We start from the raw sequence: 16202 nt of genomic DNA on the forward strand, positions 1-16202 counted from the left end.
ACATTATTTTTCATAGGTAAACACTGTACAGGGGAGTGTGACTGCAGTAGGGAACAGGAAACAATAGAACGTGTTTTATTGCATTGTCAGAAGTATGAAATGGAAAGGAGACAACTGATCAAAAAGCTGGACGATATGAAAGTGGAGTTGGACTTGTTTGATTTATTCCGCGTGAGCTCTATAAGTGAAAGTTATCAGGCTGTATCTTGGTTTTTAAGGCAGACCCATTTGAATATTTTATTTTATTTTTGTCATTTCGGTCCACACTCCACACCAGTTGGTGGCGGTAATGCACCATTTTGCTGTTTGCCAACCGCCAATAAACCTATACAGAAGAAGAAGAAGAAGAAGGAGGAGGAGGAGGAGGAAAAGAAATACAATCGGAAATCGTAAACAAACACGAAGTTTTTGTTTTGGTGCCATTTACGCCCTACAGCTGTAGAAATTAGTTTAACTTGTAGTCTACTAACTTTTTCTATATTGGGATGGCTTATCGGGAGTTCCAAAATCATCCACAGTCACTTTGACTTATATTCAGCCTGATAGCTAAGGCGGAGGATAGCTTCTGTAGCCATAAGCGCTAACGTTAAGAGACCTGTCGGACAGTGAATCTTTTAAAGATGTTGTCAGCACCAGAGTGTTTGTGGTTGTGTCTCGCCGCTCTGATACTATCTGCATCAGCTGAAGGTGAACCAGGTAAGGATGCCAATGCTAATTTTTGTTTACGGATATAAGTTCGTAGTCAGACCCAGCATTCATACTACTTAGCTACCTTAGCATAAGTTAGCTAAGTAGTATGAATGCTGGGTCTGACTACATGCTTTCATGTCTTACTGAACTACTTGTGCAAATATATTTGTATATATTTTAAACTTTACATTTTTATATAAGTGGCTTTCTTATACTTGTGTCACTAAAAACTCAACCTTAAACGACACATTTTGCTTAAAAAAAGAGTTAAAGCCTCGCTAAACATCATCATCATCATCCAGTTTTAGTTAATTAGTAAAGTTAACTAAGATAAAAAGCCGCCTGCACTGTCAGATGCATTTGGAAGGTTGACCTAAAGTCTTTAAACTCTACTTTCACTACCTCTCCTCCTTGCACCTTCACTGTTCACACCTGTCTTCATCTCATTCAGGTGTATTCTGTGTGGTGTAGCTTCTAAACCGGCTAAGAAATGTTTTAAAGAGAGGAGTCCTTTCTAAGCCTCCTTACTTAGGTTATAACAACATAACGAATCACCTTCACACATGCAACAGGTTGCATTTACAGCTGAAAGCGACTTTGACTGTAGTGAGATCAGAAAAGAGAGAGTGATCCAAAACAGTAATACAGTCATATTACGGCATTTTTATACCTAAAAGTTCTGAAATCATCTTCACTGTAAAGTTCTTATGAAACACTTTTCAGGAGTGCAACGGCAAGTCAGTAATTCTATTTTTATCTAAACCTGTAGAAAAGGACGGTGAAATGTTTCTGTAAATGGAATAAAAATTGAACAAATGTTAAACTACTCTGAAAGTAAGCTTGAAATAGATCTGGTCTCATTGTTGTCTTGTGGAGAACTTTCTTGGCTAACATTTGCTTAAATGTACTTTATTATAATTATTTTAAAAAATAATAGCCAGCAGCCAGGCTATTGTTTAACATACATGTAACCTGTTTTTACAGAGCAATGGAACCCCATTGCTCACTATCCCCATTTGGTCCCCATTGTGATTAAAAAATGTTTTGTCCTTCAGGTTCACAAATCAAAGTGGTTGTATTAGAAGGAAGTGATGCCATCCTGCCTTGCTCACTCAGCACCAAGGAGAACATTGAACAAAATCGGTTTAACTGGAAGAAAGTTGATCCAAATGAACAGGAGGTGTTCAGGTATGATGGAGGCCTTCATTACAATAACGGCCTTCCAGGTCAAGACAAGCACTTCAGAGGACGGGTGTCACATTTTCCACTAGAGCTGCAGTCTGGTAACGCCTCCATCATCATCAAAAACACCGTGGTGCCTGACAGTGGAAATTACACCTGTGATATACGTCTGCAACAAAAACAAACATTCAGCATTGAACTTGTTGTTGGTGAGTATTTTAGTTTTAATGCATCATCTAAAAAAAACCTTCTCTAAAAAATCACATTTCAATTTTTTTTAAATGCTGATGTTGTTTTGTCCACACTCAGTTGTACAGTATGTGGAAAAACAAAATACAATTCACTCCTTATACACTAACATTTGCTTAAATGTACTTTTATTAAACATTGTGTGCAAACGCAGCAACAATTTCATTACAAATTCAAATTTGCATGTAGACTTAGATTACATGTGAATTGGAAATAAAGGCTAACAGTGCAAAAAGGGTCTCTGCTTTAGGATCATAAATTCAAGTCAATCAAACAGTCAATGATTAAGTTTGGATTAAGAATCTACTTTTAATCATGAGGCTCTTGAGCTAAAAATCAGCCCCAGTGAGGGAGGTGAGAAGCTTGAATAAAGTGATATCGATTCATTAAATCCTGAATTGACTTTTGAATATAAATATATTTTGCCAGAAACGCCAGAATCTCAAGTTAAAGCTCACAAAAGTATTTCTAAAACCACCAAATAGCAAATGACAGCAGGTAAACGGATTCTGCACAAAGAAGTAAACGCAGAGCGGACCCGACGCATCAGAATCAGCTTTCTCTTTCTCAGCTTTCTCACCCGACAGCACGGACACGCCGTCGGGGCTGAAAGCCGACAGCTCACTGATTCTGATGTGTCGGGTCCGCGCAGTGGTTACGTCTTTTTTTGTGCTCGATTCTGAGCTGCAGAGTTTGTCTCTCTCCAACCAGAATTCACTGAACCAGCAGCAAAAGAAGATCCAAACTACGATTCACATTTGATAAATGTCTTATTTTGCTGTTTTGTTTCCACCACAATAACATATATATCGGATGACGATATAAAAACATCTACCGTTTCATTTTACGCTATCGTTTGTTTCGTGGTGTCGCAAAATAAACTGTTTACCGCAATATTTTTTCATCGTTTTGATGGTCACTGTAGTGGCTATATTCATTTCTTAAAGTTTGCTTTGTATCTGTAACCAGACCTTAACAAAAAATGTGTAACTCGTGTAAATATTTTATTAAATTTATTTATTTATTAAATATCTTTTTTACTCACACACAAATTCTCATCTGTAGATGCACAAACATAAAATGTTCACATATTTTAGCTCACAAGGTTACAAAACTCAGTTCACAAATACACATTTGATTTACAAGTACAAGATATTTATGACCACAATTTGAGCCCATAGTCATGTGCCTACTATTTGTCTTGCAGAGCCTGTGATGAGAGACAGATTTGGAGATATTCCAGGTGAGTAATGATGCTGTTGTCTACATCTGTAACTTGTGTAGCTACACATCTGTTAGCCTCAGCACCTGTCAAACATGTTTAAACTTGCCATAAACAATTTATTAAGATATCACTGAAATCTGTGGTCCTGTCAGTAATGACAGATAAGGAGAAATCTGTCCTGAACCTGACTTCAGTATCACTGTTTATTGTTGTCGCCTTGAAGACTGACACAGCACCCGACCTTTTTTAAAAATGTGAATAGGCTGTTGCTGAAAGTGTTGTGGCGTACAAACATGGTATATCATCATTCTATTGCTGCATTTGCACGTCATGTTTAAGCTGACGCACGTATGACTCTCCTGCACTGTAAACACCTGAGAGCAGCAAATATATTATAAACCTGAGAATTAGTATAACTGTGATGTGGATTTGAAGATGGCAGTGCAGGTCCTGGTGTCAGGTACGTGCTGTGTAGCTAAGTTATGCTGGTTATGCTCGACATGTCTGTTGTGTTGTGCACTGATTTTCACATCACATCATGTGTCACACAACACAATCTTTGTGGTGCGTCCGCTGGTCTCATGATTTTGCAACTTAATAAGTTGTTGCCACGGCCGCTGCAGTGAACCATCACACGAGTGTACGATTTTGTTTTTCCTGCCATTTTAATGATGTTCCAGCTAGGGCTGCCACGATTAGTCACGATTACGTCAACTATTAAAATCATCGACGACTGATTTAATGTGAACCCACATCAGTGTTAGTTTTTCTTTTTATAAGGACTTAATGAGGTGCTGGGATCGATTTGTTTCCTAACATATGTTTGATGAATCAGTCAGTTTAAAGACCAATTACTATAATTGTAGTTTTTCTTCAGAAGAGATCACACACTTTTTTTATATTAAAAGTAATTGAGAGCAGTGACACATTAATTTGTTATTCACGTTGTAATTTAGTTTAACAAATACAAACATTTCTTTGCAGTATTCAGTGTTGTAGTGCTGTGGGTTAAGCAGGTGCTGATTCTTTATTCTTTCTGAGACAGTAAAGGAGGTGATAAAGACTGATCAAGTGATTAACACAGCCTTACTGTGTTCACAGGTGCAGCTCCGAAGCCACTCATTCATGTCCTGAAAATCACAGAGGACGAGGCGCGGCTGAAGTGTGAGGTCAGAGGTGCTTCTCCAAAGCCTAAAGTAGAGTGGAGGGACAGCGATGGGAACATCCTTCCTGCTGAGGAGCCACAGGTGTCACGCACAGGAGAGCGCTATAACATCACCCTCCTCACCACGGTGACCAGGACAAACATCAGCCCCATCCACTGTGTAGCCACGCAGGAGGAGCTCAGCCATGAGACTAAGCATGAGCTCTGCGTCGCTTTCTCTGGTAAGATTTGTTTTTTGGCATTTTGTAGAACAAATAACTGCAATTGTTGTTTCTGACAGAACGCTTGGAAGAACCTACTTTCTAAGTAACTTGTAGGTTTGTCTACGTGGGAGAACTTTTACTGAACCACAGCAAATATTTATTTGATGTTCCTTTTTTAACATCAGAGTTGATAAGGGCTTTGTTTTGACCCTTTTGGAATTTTAAATATTGTGTAACTCTGTTAAATTAAAACCTTAATGTGCTTATTCCTCAAATATTGAATTATTCGCTGTGTGGGATTAAAAAGGAAAAACACACACATGACTGCATTTACGTAGAACTGCCGAGGACGCCATTGTTACCCCGAAGAAATTAATGCTTGGTTGCCTAGCAACATTATTGTTTATAGACATTGAAGGCTTCTATAATGTGAGCCAGAGCTCTCTATATGAGATTGATAAATGAACACATATGGGACTGTAGTTAAATAAAAGATGAATAATTACTGTCAAGCTGAGGATGAGATTTGAGCAGAGCCAGAGCAGGAACGCTGTGACTGAATGTGCGAAGAACGGGTGGCTTGGTGGCTTTGCAGAGCATGCAGCTGAACTGAACAGAGTCCAGATTGTGGAGAACTAATCTGAGCTAATAAAGAGTGAAATCAAGAGCAGAAAACAGATTTTCAGGCCTGAGCTGAGGAGGTGAAGCTGAAGACTTAGACTTGTTTGTCAAACCTTAACCAGTGCAGGGGTCTCCCTACACCCTGGACTGCATTGTGTGATCTTGTGATTGATTGGGGTGCACTGTAGAGAGACCAGTCAGACACAGGCATTCAATTTGTGGCTCGGACTGCCGCACCATTTATTTAGACACTGGGGCATAAACCACTCCAACTCTGCTACTGCTGGCCCTTGCAAAGCAATCACAGTAAACACTGAGCCAAGATGGCGGCCACACGAACAAGAAACTTACAACTGCGATGTCGTAGTTGTAAGTGAATTATTAAAAACTAATTCAACTAAAACTTCAAGCTAATTTTAAAGCTGTGCTTTTCCTCCATATTTGCTACGACATTCAGTGGAATCTATGTGAATTTTATTTTTGGTTCGTACATCATTACATGAAATTCATGAATTGATTTTGAATGTCATTGGAATGCCAACCAGAATTCTTGTTCCTCCAGACCAGCTCTATGGCAGTTTGAGACACAGATTACATCAGTAATTTACAACTCCACAACTTTTTTTAGTGCAAAAAATACCCCATCAATTAAACAAGCAGCTGTTTTTTATTTTATATGCATTAAAGTTATATAAAAATTTAACAGTGCAAATGCAAATTCCTTGCTGACAGTTTAACCAAAAGGCATTTCCAGTGGAAACTCAGCATAACCATGTATAATATCCACAAAACTTAAAAAGAGTTTATACACACACAATACGGTAATATTATGTTGAAGCACAGTATGTATCACTCCGCGAGGCTCCACCTACGATAGCTGTAATACTCCGACAATCCATCAAGCGGTGCGGCTTCGTAGCTCAGCAAAATCGTACTAAAAAATTTTTTGACAAATTTTTGAGCGCCGTGTACCACATAAAATCGTTTCGGTAATATCGGTAATAACGACGGCCCGCTAGCATGCTCTACCAAAAATAGTGTTTTGTTGTGTATCTGACGGACGAAAGCTAAACCAGTTCCACACCAGTGAAGCTGCAGCATTTTTACAAACCAATTCTGGTTTATCCGTTTCATTCAACGATCCGCTAAACCAACTAAACAGGAGGAGCTTGTTAATGATCTGTAGGTAGCTGGAGCCACAGTCACCAACAACACCACTGGTAACACACTAGACTGCAATGGACTGAAATCTTGCAACTACAGGACTGTCTTAAGTTTGCCACTGAAAATATAAGTGAGTCAGAGAAGGCATGGGCCAAAGCTTTTCTGCCGTGTTTGGAGGAAGAGAAATGCTGAGAATGGCCGAAAGAACACCATCCCCACAGTCAAACACAGAGGTGAAAACATTCATCTTTGGGGCGTTTTTTTTGTTTGTTTTTTTGTTTTGTTTTTTGCGAAGGGTACAGGATGACTTCACCAAGGGGCCAGTAGAGGGGACCAGGCACCCCAAACCTCTCTTCTTCAGCAAGAACATCGAAGATGAGTAGTAGATGGATGACAATGTCCCAAAACGTATCACCAAGACAACAAAAAAGTAGCTAAAGAAAAGGAAAATTAAGATTGTGGAGTGACCTGGCCAGTCTTCAGACATCAATTCTTTAGATAATCTGAGGAGGGAGCTCAAGCATGGAGATGCTACGTGAGAGTGAAGAAACCTGAAGGATTTAGAGTTTTTGTAAAAAGCAGCGGGCCAAAATACCTCCTGAGATGTGTGCAAACGTGACGACAAACCATGAGAAATGTCTTATTATTGTGCTTGCTAGTTTTAACAAAGGTTTCTCCACCATGTAGTACGTCATGTGTTGCATAAAATGAAACAACCATAAAGTTTAGACGCTGTTTATTTCTGAGCAAACTTACAAACTCAACAGGGGATTTACCTCACATGCTGTACATGCCGTGACATTGCATAAGCTCATTGAAAATATGCTGTGTTTCAGTGCTAAGTCTAAGCTAAAGGCAGGTTCACAAAATATTAGTGTGTGACAGATTGATCAAAAGATCAATTTGTCAGATGAGAATCTTCACAGTGTTTGGTTGTGTTCATTGGATTTAAAGTTTCAAAGCTTTTAGGAGCGTTTCTTTTGAGGTTTATTCAATTAATTATATGATTTAAATACATTCTCTGCATCACACAAGGTTTTTGTGATGTCTTTCAGAAAACCTGTTTAAAGGCACATATGGACAATTTATCTCTGGATTGGCTGGATGGTTCATTGGAATGCTAGGTTTTGCTTTAGTTCTGCCTGTGCTTGTGGCTACAAAGACTATCTCAATACACTTTAACAGAGGTAAGTTGAAGTAATTATTTAATAATATGCTGTGTAAAGCGACCAATATGTTAAATATATTAATGAATTGTAACATTAATATTGTATTATTAATTGTATTATTACGAGGGCAATCCCAAAAGTAAGGTCTCCTATTGTTTTAGAAATACAAACAACCATTTATTTTCCATAATATTTACATAATTTGAAGGGTTGACGAATTATTTATTTTTCTACATAATCACCATTTCAGTCAATGCATTTTTGTAGACGCTGTGGCAGTTTTAGAATGCCCATGTCATACCAGCTCGCTGTCATGTCCTTCATGAAGCTTTGAACCTCATCTTTCACCTCTTCGTCAGAGCAGAATCGCCTTCCGGGCAAATGTTCTTGGGGAATTTGGGGAGCAGGTGGTTGTTACTGGGTGCCAAGTCCGGGCTATAGGGTGGGTGATGAGGTTCCAACCAAAGTTTTGCAGGACAGCGACGGCTTGACAGGCAACTTGTGGACAAGCGTTGTCGTGGAAAATGCTTACGACAACGCTTGAACCGGAGAAGACATTCCTCTTCTCCGGTTCTGTATTGCCCTTCTGAGTTGTTTTCAGTATTTCACAGTACCTGTCAGCATCTATTCTGGTCCCAGCAGGCAAAAAGTCGACCAAGAATACCCCCTTTCGGTCCCAAAACACAGTTGTCATGACTTTGTCAGCGGACTGTGTTTGTTCGAATTTTCTCGGCTTGGGCGAAGAGGTATGCCGCCACTTGTATGATTGTTGTATGGTCTCAGGTGCAAAGTGGAACCCCTGATTTTGTCACCAATGACAATTGAGTCCAAGAAGATGTCCTTTTCATTTGCACAGCAGCGAAGAAATTCACGGGAAGAATCAACTCATTGCCATGGTCTTCTGTCAGCCTTCGTGGTACCCGTGTTGCACACACCTTCCGATATTGCAACTTGTCTGTTAAAATCCTGTGGATGGTGCTTTGGGAAACCTCAAGAACTAAAATGCAGTGAGCATCCAGAGTAATCCGCCAATCTTTTCCTCAACCTTCATGACTCTTGGGGAATTGACGGTCTCCCGCTCCTTCGTACTGAAATTCATGCCAAACAACCGGCTGTAAGCTCTCCACACCACCACAGCAAACTGGAAGCTGGTTCCACAGAAGAGGGGCCTGAAAACTGAAGGCTCTGCCTCCCATTCTACTTTTAAATACTCTAGGAACAACAAGTAGGCCTGCAGAGCGAGAGCGAAGTGCTCTAATAGGGTGATATGGTACTACAAGGTCATTAAGATAAGATGGGGCCTAATTATTTAAGACCTTGTATGTGAGGAGCAGGATTTTGAATTCAATTCTGGATTTAACAGGAAGCCAAAACAGGAGAAATCTGCTCTCTCTTTCTAGTCCCTGTCAGGACTCTTGCTGCAGCATTTTGGATTAACTGAAGGATTTTCAGGGAGTTTTTAGGACATCCTGATAATAATGAATTACAGTAGTCCAGCCTGGAAGTAATAAATGCATGAACTAGTTTTTCAGCGTCACTCTGAGACAGGATATTTCTAATTTTAGAGATGTTGCACAAATGGAAGAAAGCAGTCTTACATATTTGTTTAATATGTGCGTTGAAGGACATGTCCTGGTCAAAAATGACTCCAAGGTTCCTCACAGCGTTACTGGAGGCCAAGGTAATGCCATCCAGAGGAAGAATCTGGTTAGATACCATATTTCTAAGATTTTCAGGGCCGAGTACAATAACCTCAGTTTGATCTGAATTAAGAAGCAGAAAGTTAGCGGCCATCCAGGTCTTTATGTCTTTAAGACATTCCTGCAGTTTAACTAATTGGTGTGTGTTATCTGGCTTCATGGACAGATAGAGCTGGGTGTCATCTGCATAGCAGTGAAAATGTATGCTATGCCTTCTAATGATACTGCCTAAGGGAAGCATGTATAATGTAAACAGAATTGGTCCTAGCACTGAACCCTGTGGAACTCCATAATTAACCTCAGTGTGTGAAGAGGACTCTCCATTTACATGCACAAACTGGAGTCTATTAGATAGATATGATACAAACCACTGCAGTGCAGTACCTGTAATACCTACTGCATGTTCTAATCGCTCTAATAGGATATTATGGTCGACAGTATCGAACGCTGCACTGAGGTCTAGCAGGACAAGCACAGAGATGAGTCCACTGTCAGAGGCCATAAGAAGATCATTTGTAACCTTCACTAAAGCTGTTTCTGTGCTGAGCTGAGCTCTGAAACCTGACTGAAACTCTTCAAATAAACCTCTGCAGATGATCTGTTAGCTGTTTGACAACTACTCTTTCAAGGATTTTTGATATGAAAGGAAGGTTGGAGATTGGCCTATAATTAGCTAAGACTGCTGGGTCTAGAGATGGTTTTTGAGTAAAGGTTTAACTACAGCCAGCTTGAAGGCCTGTGGTACATAGCCGATTGTTAGAGATAGATGGATCATATTTAGGGTCGAAGAATTAATTAATGGCAGGACTTCTTTGAGCAGTTTTGTAGGAATGGGGTCTAAAAGACACGTCGATGGTTTGGAGGAAGTAATTATTGAAGTTAACTCAGAAAGATCAATTGGAGAAAAAGAGTCTAACTTAACATCAATGGTACTAAGAGTAGCTGTAGATAATATTACATCTGTGGGATGATTACTGGTAATTTTTTCTCTAATGATAAAAATTTTATTTGTGAAGAAGTTCATGAAGTCATTACTAGTTAACGTTAAAGGGATGGTTGGCTCAACAGAGCTCTGACTGTTTGTCAGCCTGGCTACAGTGCTGAAGAGAAACCTGGGGTTGTTCTTATTTACTTCAATCAGTGATGAATAGTAAGATGTTCTGGCTTTGCGGAGGGCTTTCTTATAAAGCAGCAAACTATTTTTATATGAAAACTATTCTTAAACTTAGTTACAGTGCTTTCAGAAAGACATCTACTTTGATAAAGTCTACTCTCCACCGCTGTGTAATCAATTATTGTAAATGTAAATGTTATCAGGAAATGATCAGACAGGAGAGGGTTTTCAGGAAACACTGTTAAATGTTCAGTTTCTATGCCATATGTTAAAACAAGATCTAGAGTGTGATTAAAGTGGTGGGTGGGTTCTTTTACATTTTGAGAGAAGCCAATTGAGTCTAATAACAGACTAAATGCCATGTTGAGGCTGTCATTTTTAGCATCTACATGGATGTTAAAATCACCCACAATAATTATTTTATCTGAGCTGAGAACTAAATCAGATAAAAAGTCTGAGAAATCAGACAGAAACTCTGTGTAAGGCCCAGGTGGACGATAGATGATAACAAGTAAGACTGGTTTCTGAGTTTTACAGCTGGGGTGGACGAGGCTAAGCATCAGGCTTTCAAAGGAATTAAAAGTCTGTCTTGGTCTTTACTTGATTAATAGGCTGGTGTGAAAAATTGCTGCCACACAGCAACCTCTGGATAGTCATATTTTGGGGGGTTTAATAAATTTGTCCATATTTCTAGAAATGAGAGCTGCTCCATCCAAAGTAGGATGGATGCCGTCTCTCCTAACAAGACCAGGTTTCCTCCAGAAGGTTTGCCAATTATCTATGAAGCCCACATCGTTTCTGGGACACCACTCAGACAGCCAGCAATTTAAGGAGAACATGCGGCTAAACATGTCACTCCTGGTCTGCTTCCCAGCAAAGCTGCGCATGCTTATTTGGGAGTGGAGGAAGCACCAACTACAACAATGTGGCCAACAGCTGTACAGTTTCTCTATGTCACCACTGTTTTCGAGATCTTACTTTTGGGATTGCCCTCGTATGTGGTTTTTAAAGTATTCTAATCTGATTTTAGAGTGATGCTTTCTGCTCATTTTGCATTTATTCTGCTTCAATAACTTTTTAATTTTATAGGTTTATGGTAAATGGTAAATGGACTGGTTCTTATATAGCGCTTTTCTACTCATCTGAGCACTCAAAGCGCTTTACACAACTTGTGCATTCACCCATTCACACCCATTCGCACAAGCACAGTTTTCTAAGTGCTTTGTAGCTAACATTCACACACATTCATACAGAGCAATTTGGGGTTAGTATCTTGCCCAAGGATATTTGGCACGTAGACTAGGGGAAGCCAGGAATCGAACCACCAACCTTCCGACCAGTGGATGACCTGCTCTACCACCTGAGCTACAGCCACCCCAATACCGTTTAGCTGCAGGTTTTCTTTGATTCCTGTCAGTTTCTGTCTGTGTGTGTTGAATTAGAATGAAATTAAAATGTTTTTGGAATAGCAAATAATTTCTGTAAGATTTCTAAAAGTTAACTTAATGAAAATGTGTTTTCAGGCTGCCTTGGGAGGGCAAACAGTTCCTCAGAGAAGACAACAGCACCAGGTTCTGAGACTGGCCCAGAAGAATTAAAAGGTCTAAATATCTGTAATCCTTGAAGCATTGTGTTATGCTATGCTTTTGGAGAACTGCAAAGGGAACACTAATAATGTTGATACCTTTAAGACTAAGGTTTGATTTAGGCTTCTGTGAGAAATCGTGGCTCAAGAGTTGGGTGTTCGTCTTGTAATCGGAAGGTTGCCTTTTCGAGCCCCGGCTCGGACAATCTCGGTCGTTGTGACACTTCACCTACCGCCTACTGGTGATGGCCAGAGGGACCGATGGCGCGATATGGCAGCCTCGCCTTTGTCAGTCTGCCCCAGGGCAGCTGTGGCTACAACTGTGGTTTGCCTCCACCAGTGTGTGAATGTGAGAGTGAATGAATAGTGGAATTATAAAGCGCTTTGAGGGCATAATGCAATCCATTATTATTATTATAAATCTTTGTCATTGTCAGCATTTATGCATATATAATTACCGTGTGTTCATGTCCCGGTGTTTGTATGTGGTGCTTTGTGCATTCCCTCACATCCGTTCCAAGCATTCAGCTGGAAGCACTTGTTTGTTGTTTTGCTTGTTGTTTTAGTTTATTGTGTTTGGTGGTTATCCTGGATGGGGGTACGCTTGAGGGTTCGGTACCCTTGAATTTGCGTTTAAAGTTGCCTCGAGCCCGGTACACCACTGAAGACTAGACAGGTAAAGTTTTATTGTTTTTGTAGCATTTCAGGCTGGGAGTTGCACATAGTAAACAAGTGGCACCAAACTTGGCAAGAGGTTTGAGACAATTTGTTAATGATGGTCTGTAGCTGAGGCGGATGGGTCGTTTTTAAGTTGGCATAATGTGTGTTGATGGATGCTAATGAGATCCTCGTGTGGTGAGTGTTTTGTGCTGTGACCTTTAGTGTTGTGGGGAATATGGCTACTGTGGTTGGATCACTTGTGAGTGGTGTTGGCCAGATGCTGAGCCACCCTTGATGTGATCATTGTGTGGCCATAGCTCTCCATTTTGTGGTTGGTCACTAGTATGCTTGCTTTACTTGCTTCTGTTAGCTTTTACTTTTATTCCAGGTTTGTGGGTCAAGGACCTGAAGGCTTCAGAGGGGTTTTAATAAATTTAGGGGTCCTAGAGGAACCCTTTTAAGGGAGGTGTTACGTCCCTCTGCAGCCTCTGATCTGCTCAGTGTGGTCAGCTGGTGCTAATTGGCCACACCTAGTCAGGTGTGGATAAAAACATACCTGAGGCAAGCTTCCTGAAGAGCTCACTAGTCTTTGCCTTGGTGGTACCAGCTATTTTAGCCAACCTGCTATGCCATTTTAAGATAAAACCTCTTCTGACTAACACTCTGGTATTCATCTCCTTTTTTATGTTGCGACTTTTGAGCCGGGTCGTAACACAGCCTCCTAGAGTTTGAAGATATTTGTGAGGCTTTATATTAAGTCTATGGTTTTTATTCCTTACTTTGACAGGATACTGATTGTTGTTCTCTGGCTGAACATTACAAAAGTTGCAGTGAAAAAGTAGCTGTTGGAATTCAAAGTGCTGAACAGGCCAATCACAATCACAGTAAAAGGGATGTGATTGGCCTGTTAATGAGTTGAGTGAAGTTTGATGTATCTGACTGTTTTTGTTTCGCTTAATACGTCTTATAATCCAGTTCTCCTTATGGTAAAAAAAAATACGGTAATTACATGCTATTTTTATAGAGAGTTGTACTGTTTAAATGTGAGAATGTTTGTGGGTTTTGTTTACATTGCACTTGTATTGACCTATTCACTTTTTCTTGTGCTTCTGCTCATAACATTGTGTGTGTCTGTCATGTAAATTACGCCATGTAAATAATTGTTGTACAGTAAATATTTTTAAAGGCGCTGTTCAGCCAGTCGGCTTCTATGACTTTTCAGAATGAAAGTGTTTTCTGCTTGGAAATATGTCAGTTTGTTTTTCAAGTGTATAAGGCTGCGTCCACACGTACACGGGTATTTTTGAAAACGGAGATTTTCCGTTTTCGTTTTAAAAAATAATCCCGTCCACACATAAACGCAGAAATGAAGGAAAATGCTGCTAAGAACATGTCAAAGCAGCAGGTGGCGCTAGATTCCTAACCATGTAGAAATGTTGGCCAACAGAAGTTTAGAAGCCTCGGTGGGAAATAGTAAACAAAGCTGGGGCATAGAAGCAGAACAGAGTCGTATGTGTGGAGGGACAGTAACTGTGTGTATATGTAAGCATTTAAACACTGCAGAGAGTAGAATTAACAATTAACAGTATTGTAGAAATTCATTTCACCGAAACAATAACGTGGCGCACAGTGTGACGTTAAAAAAGGCGCACATCTTTGACGCTGCGTTTTCTCCGTTTTCCTCGGCCACACGTAAACGCAAAAACTGAGTTTTCGAAAATATCCACCCTGACAGGCGTTTTTAGAAATCTTCGTTTTCAGTGACCGAAAACGCCGTTTACGTGTGGACGAAAGGTGAAAACGCATAGAAAAATCTGCGTTTTCAAAAATACCCGGGTACGTGTGGACGTAGCCTGAACCTTGATTTCATTCTCAAATTTTATTCTATTTTTTATCTTTTTGATCAGTGTTTGAAAACTATCATAACAGCATCATAGTAACATGTAAAAGAATTCATAATGACAGTTTTTGTCATTTTACTGAAAAATGAATTGGTGCCTAAACAGTCGCTCATATATCATTGACATGCAGCCATTACGTTTATCGTGGCTCAAGAGTTGGGAGTTCGCCTTGTAATTGGAAGGTTGCTGGTTCGAGCCCCGGCTTGGACAGTCTTGGCCGTTGTGTCCTTGGGCAAGACACTTCACCCGTTGCCTACTGGTGGTGGTCAGAGGGCCCGGTGGCGCCAGTGTCCGGCAGCCAGGGTGGCTGTGGCTACAATGTAGCTGCCATCACCAGTGTGTGAATGTGTGTGTGAATGGGTGGATGACTGGATATGTAAAGTGCTTTGGGGTCCTTAGGGACTAGTGAAGCGCTATATAAATACAGGCCATTTACCATTTATTTTTTAAAATGTTTTTTCTAAACCACATTTCTTGTATATTTTCGTAAATAGAATGTGGATCTTTTGCACCTTTTTCAATAAAGATACTTTTCTAAATAATTGCTCTGTGTTGTACGTTTGTTTTGTGCAGAAGTAATGTTTATTAGTGAAACCATATTATCTTCAAACTGTCCATCATTACATCTGTTTGCTCTTCACCTTCAGCTTCTTGTGGATGCACCTGTAGATGGAGCACTGAGCTGTGATGCTGCGTGAAGCAGCAAAAGTAAAAGAAAACAAACAGCGCGTTGTACAGCAAAGTGAGGAAATCCTTAGAGGAACATTTTAACTGTTGTTAATCTGCCATCATCACAGAGAGAAACAGAAAAAGTGATGGATGTTAAATTTAATCTCCCGTCACACTGAACGACCTTTATTACAAACTGCTGGGTAACAACAAAAATAACGTCAACATCAAATGTGGAACATCGCAGAAACAAAAGGACAGACAGGAAAAGGATGACACGAATTTAATAGAAAGATTTAAAAAAGTAACAGTATTATTTTTTTCATTTTAAAAATGACAAAATCAGGCTGATGTGGAGCTGGTTAAGAACTAAAATGAACCATCTTTGGCACAATACTCCCAGCAGTTTGATCAGCTGTAAAGACATCTTCACTGAATTTGGAGTTCATACTCAAGGAAAAGAAAGACATCTTTAAGTGGTATAAGGCCTCCAGACAGGCCAATAATTTCTTTTATTTTGTTTGTGAGAGAAAATAAATGTTTTTTTCTGAAACTGATGTAACTTTGAGGCTAGTTTTGGTTTAGAGTAGCTGCCCATCTTTAATCAGTTCAGTTTAATTAGTAGTTTGTTTGTTGTTTTACCACAAATTAGTGTGAGTCTGTTTCGTGACCGACAGTTGAGATAACAGTAAACACTGGAGGAACTTTCACTGCTGGGGCGGCTGTGGCTCAGGAGGTAGAGCAGGTCATCTACTGATCAGAAGGTTGGTGGTTCCTCCGATGCATCAGCTGGCATCCATCAGAGTGTAAATGGTAGTTAGTAGGCACTTAGCAGCATAGAACACAGTGCTTGTGTTGCGTTTGAGAGTAGAAAGGTCCCATAGAAGAATCAGTCCATTTGCCAT

General features: G+C 40.0%; 1 protein-coding gene across 2 annotated transcripts; it reads left to right on the forward strand.

Annotated features, from left to right (window-relative positions):
* Positions 1-362: 362 nt before the first annotated feature.
* LOC101467398 (butyrophilin-like protein 1) lies at positions 363-7152 on the forward strand. Of its 2 annotated transcripts, XM_076884352.1 has the most exons (4): positions 363-696; positions 1746-2081; positions 3329-3364; positions 4448-7152. In XM_076884352.1, the coding sequence occupies exons 1-4, from the start codon at positions 621-623 to the stop codon at positions 4786-4788; spliced, it is 789 nt and encodes a 262-aa protein (XP_076740467.1). In that variant the 5' UTR covers positions 363-620; the 3' UTR covers positions 4789-7152. The 2 variants fall into 2 exon arrangements, with proteins under 2 accessions (XP_076740467.1, XP_076740468.1); XM_076884353.1 differs by lacking the exon at positions 3329-3364.
* The last annotated feature ends 9050 nt before the right edge of the window (positions 7153-16202 follow it).

Source organism: Maylandia zebra, linkage group LG5, assembly GCF_041146795.1.
Source record: "Maylandia zebra isolate NMK-2024a linkage group LG5, Mzebra_GT3a, whole genome shotgun sequence".
NCBI lineage: Eukaryota > Metazoa > Chordata > Actinopteri > Cichliformes > Cichlidae > Maylandia > Maylandia zebra.

Excerpts from the sequence above, each read along its gene's own strand:
- LOC101467398 (XM_076884352.1), top strand. The coding sequence starts at position 621 with ATGTTGTCAGCACCAGAGTGTTTGTGGTTGTGTCTCGCCGCTCTGATA. Across the intron at positions 2,082-3,328 it reads CAGCATTGAACTTGTTGTTG|AGCCTGTGATGAGAGACAGA; the intron begins GTGAGTATTTTA and ends TTTGTCTTGCAG. Across the intron at positions 3,365-4,447 it reads CAGATTTGGAGATATTCCAG|GTGCAGCTCCGAAGCCACTC; the intron begins GTGAGTAATGAT and ends CTGTGTTCACAG.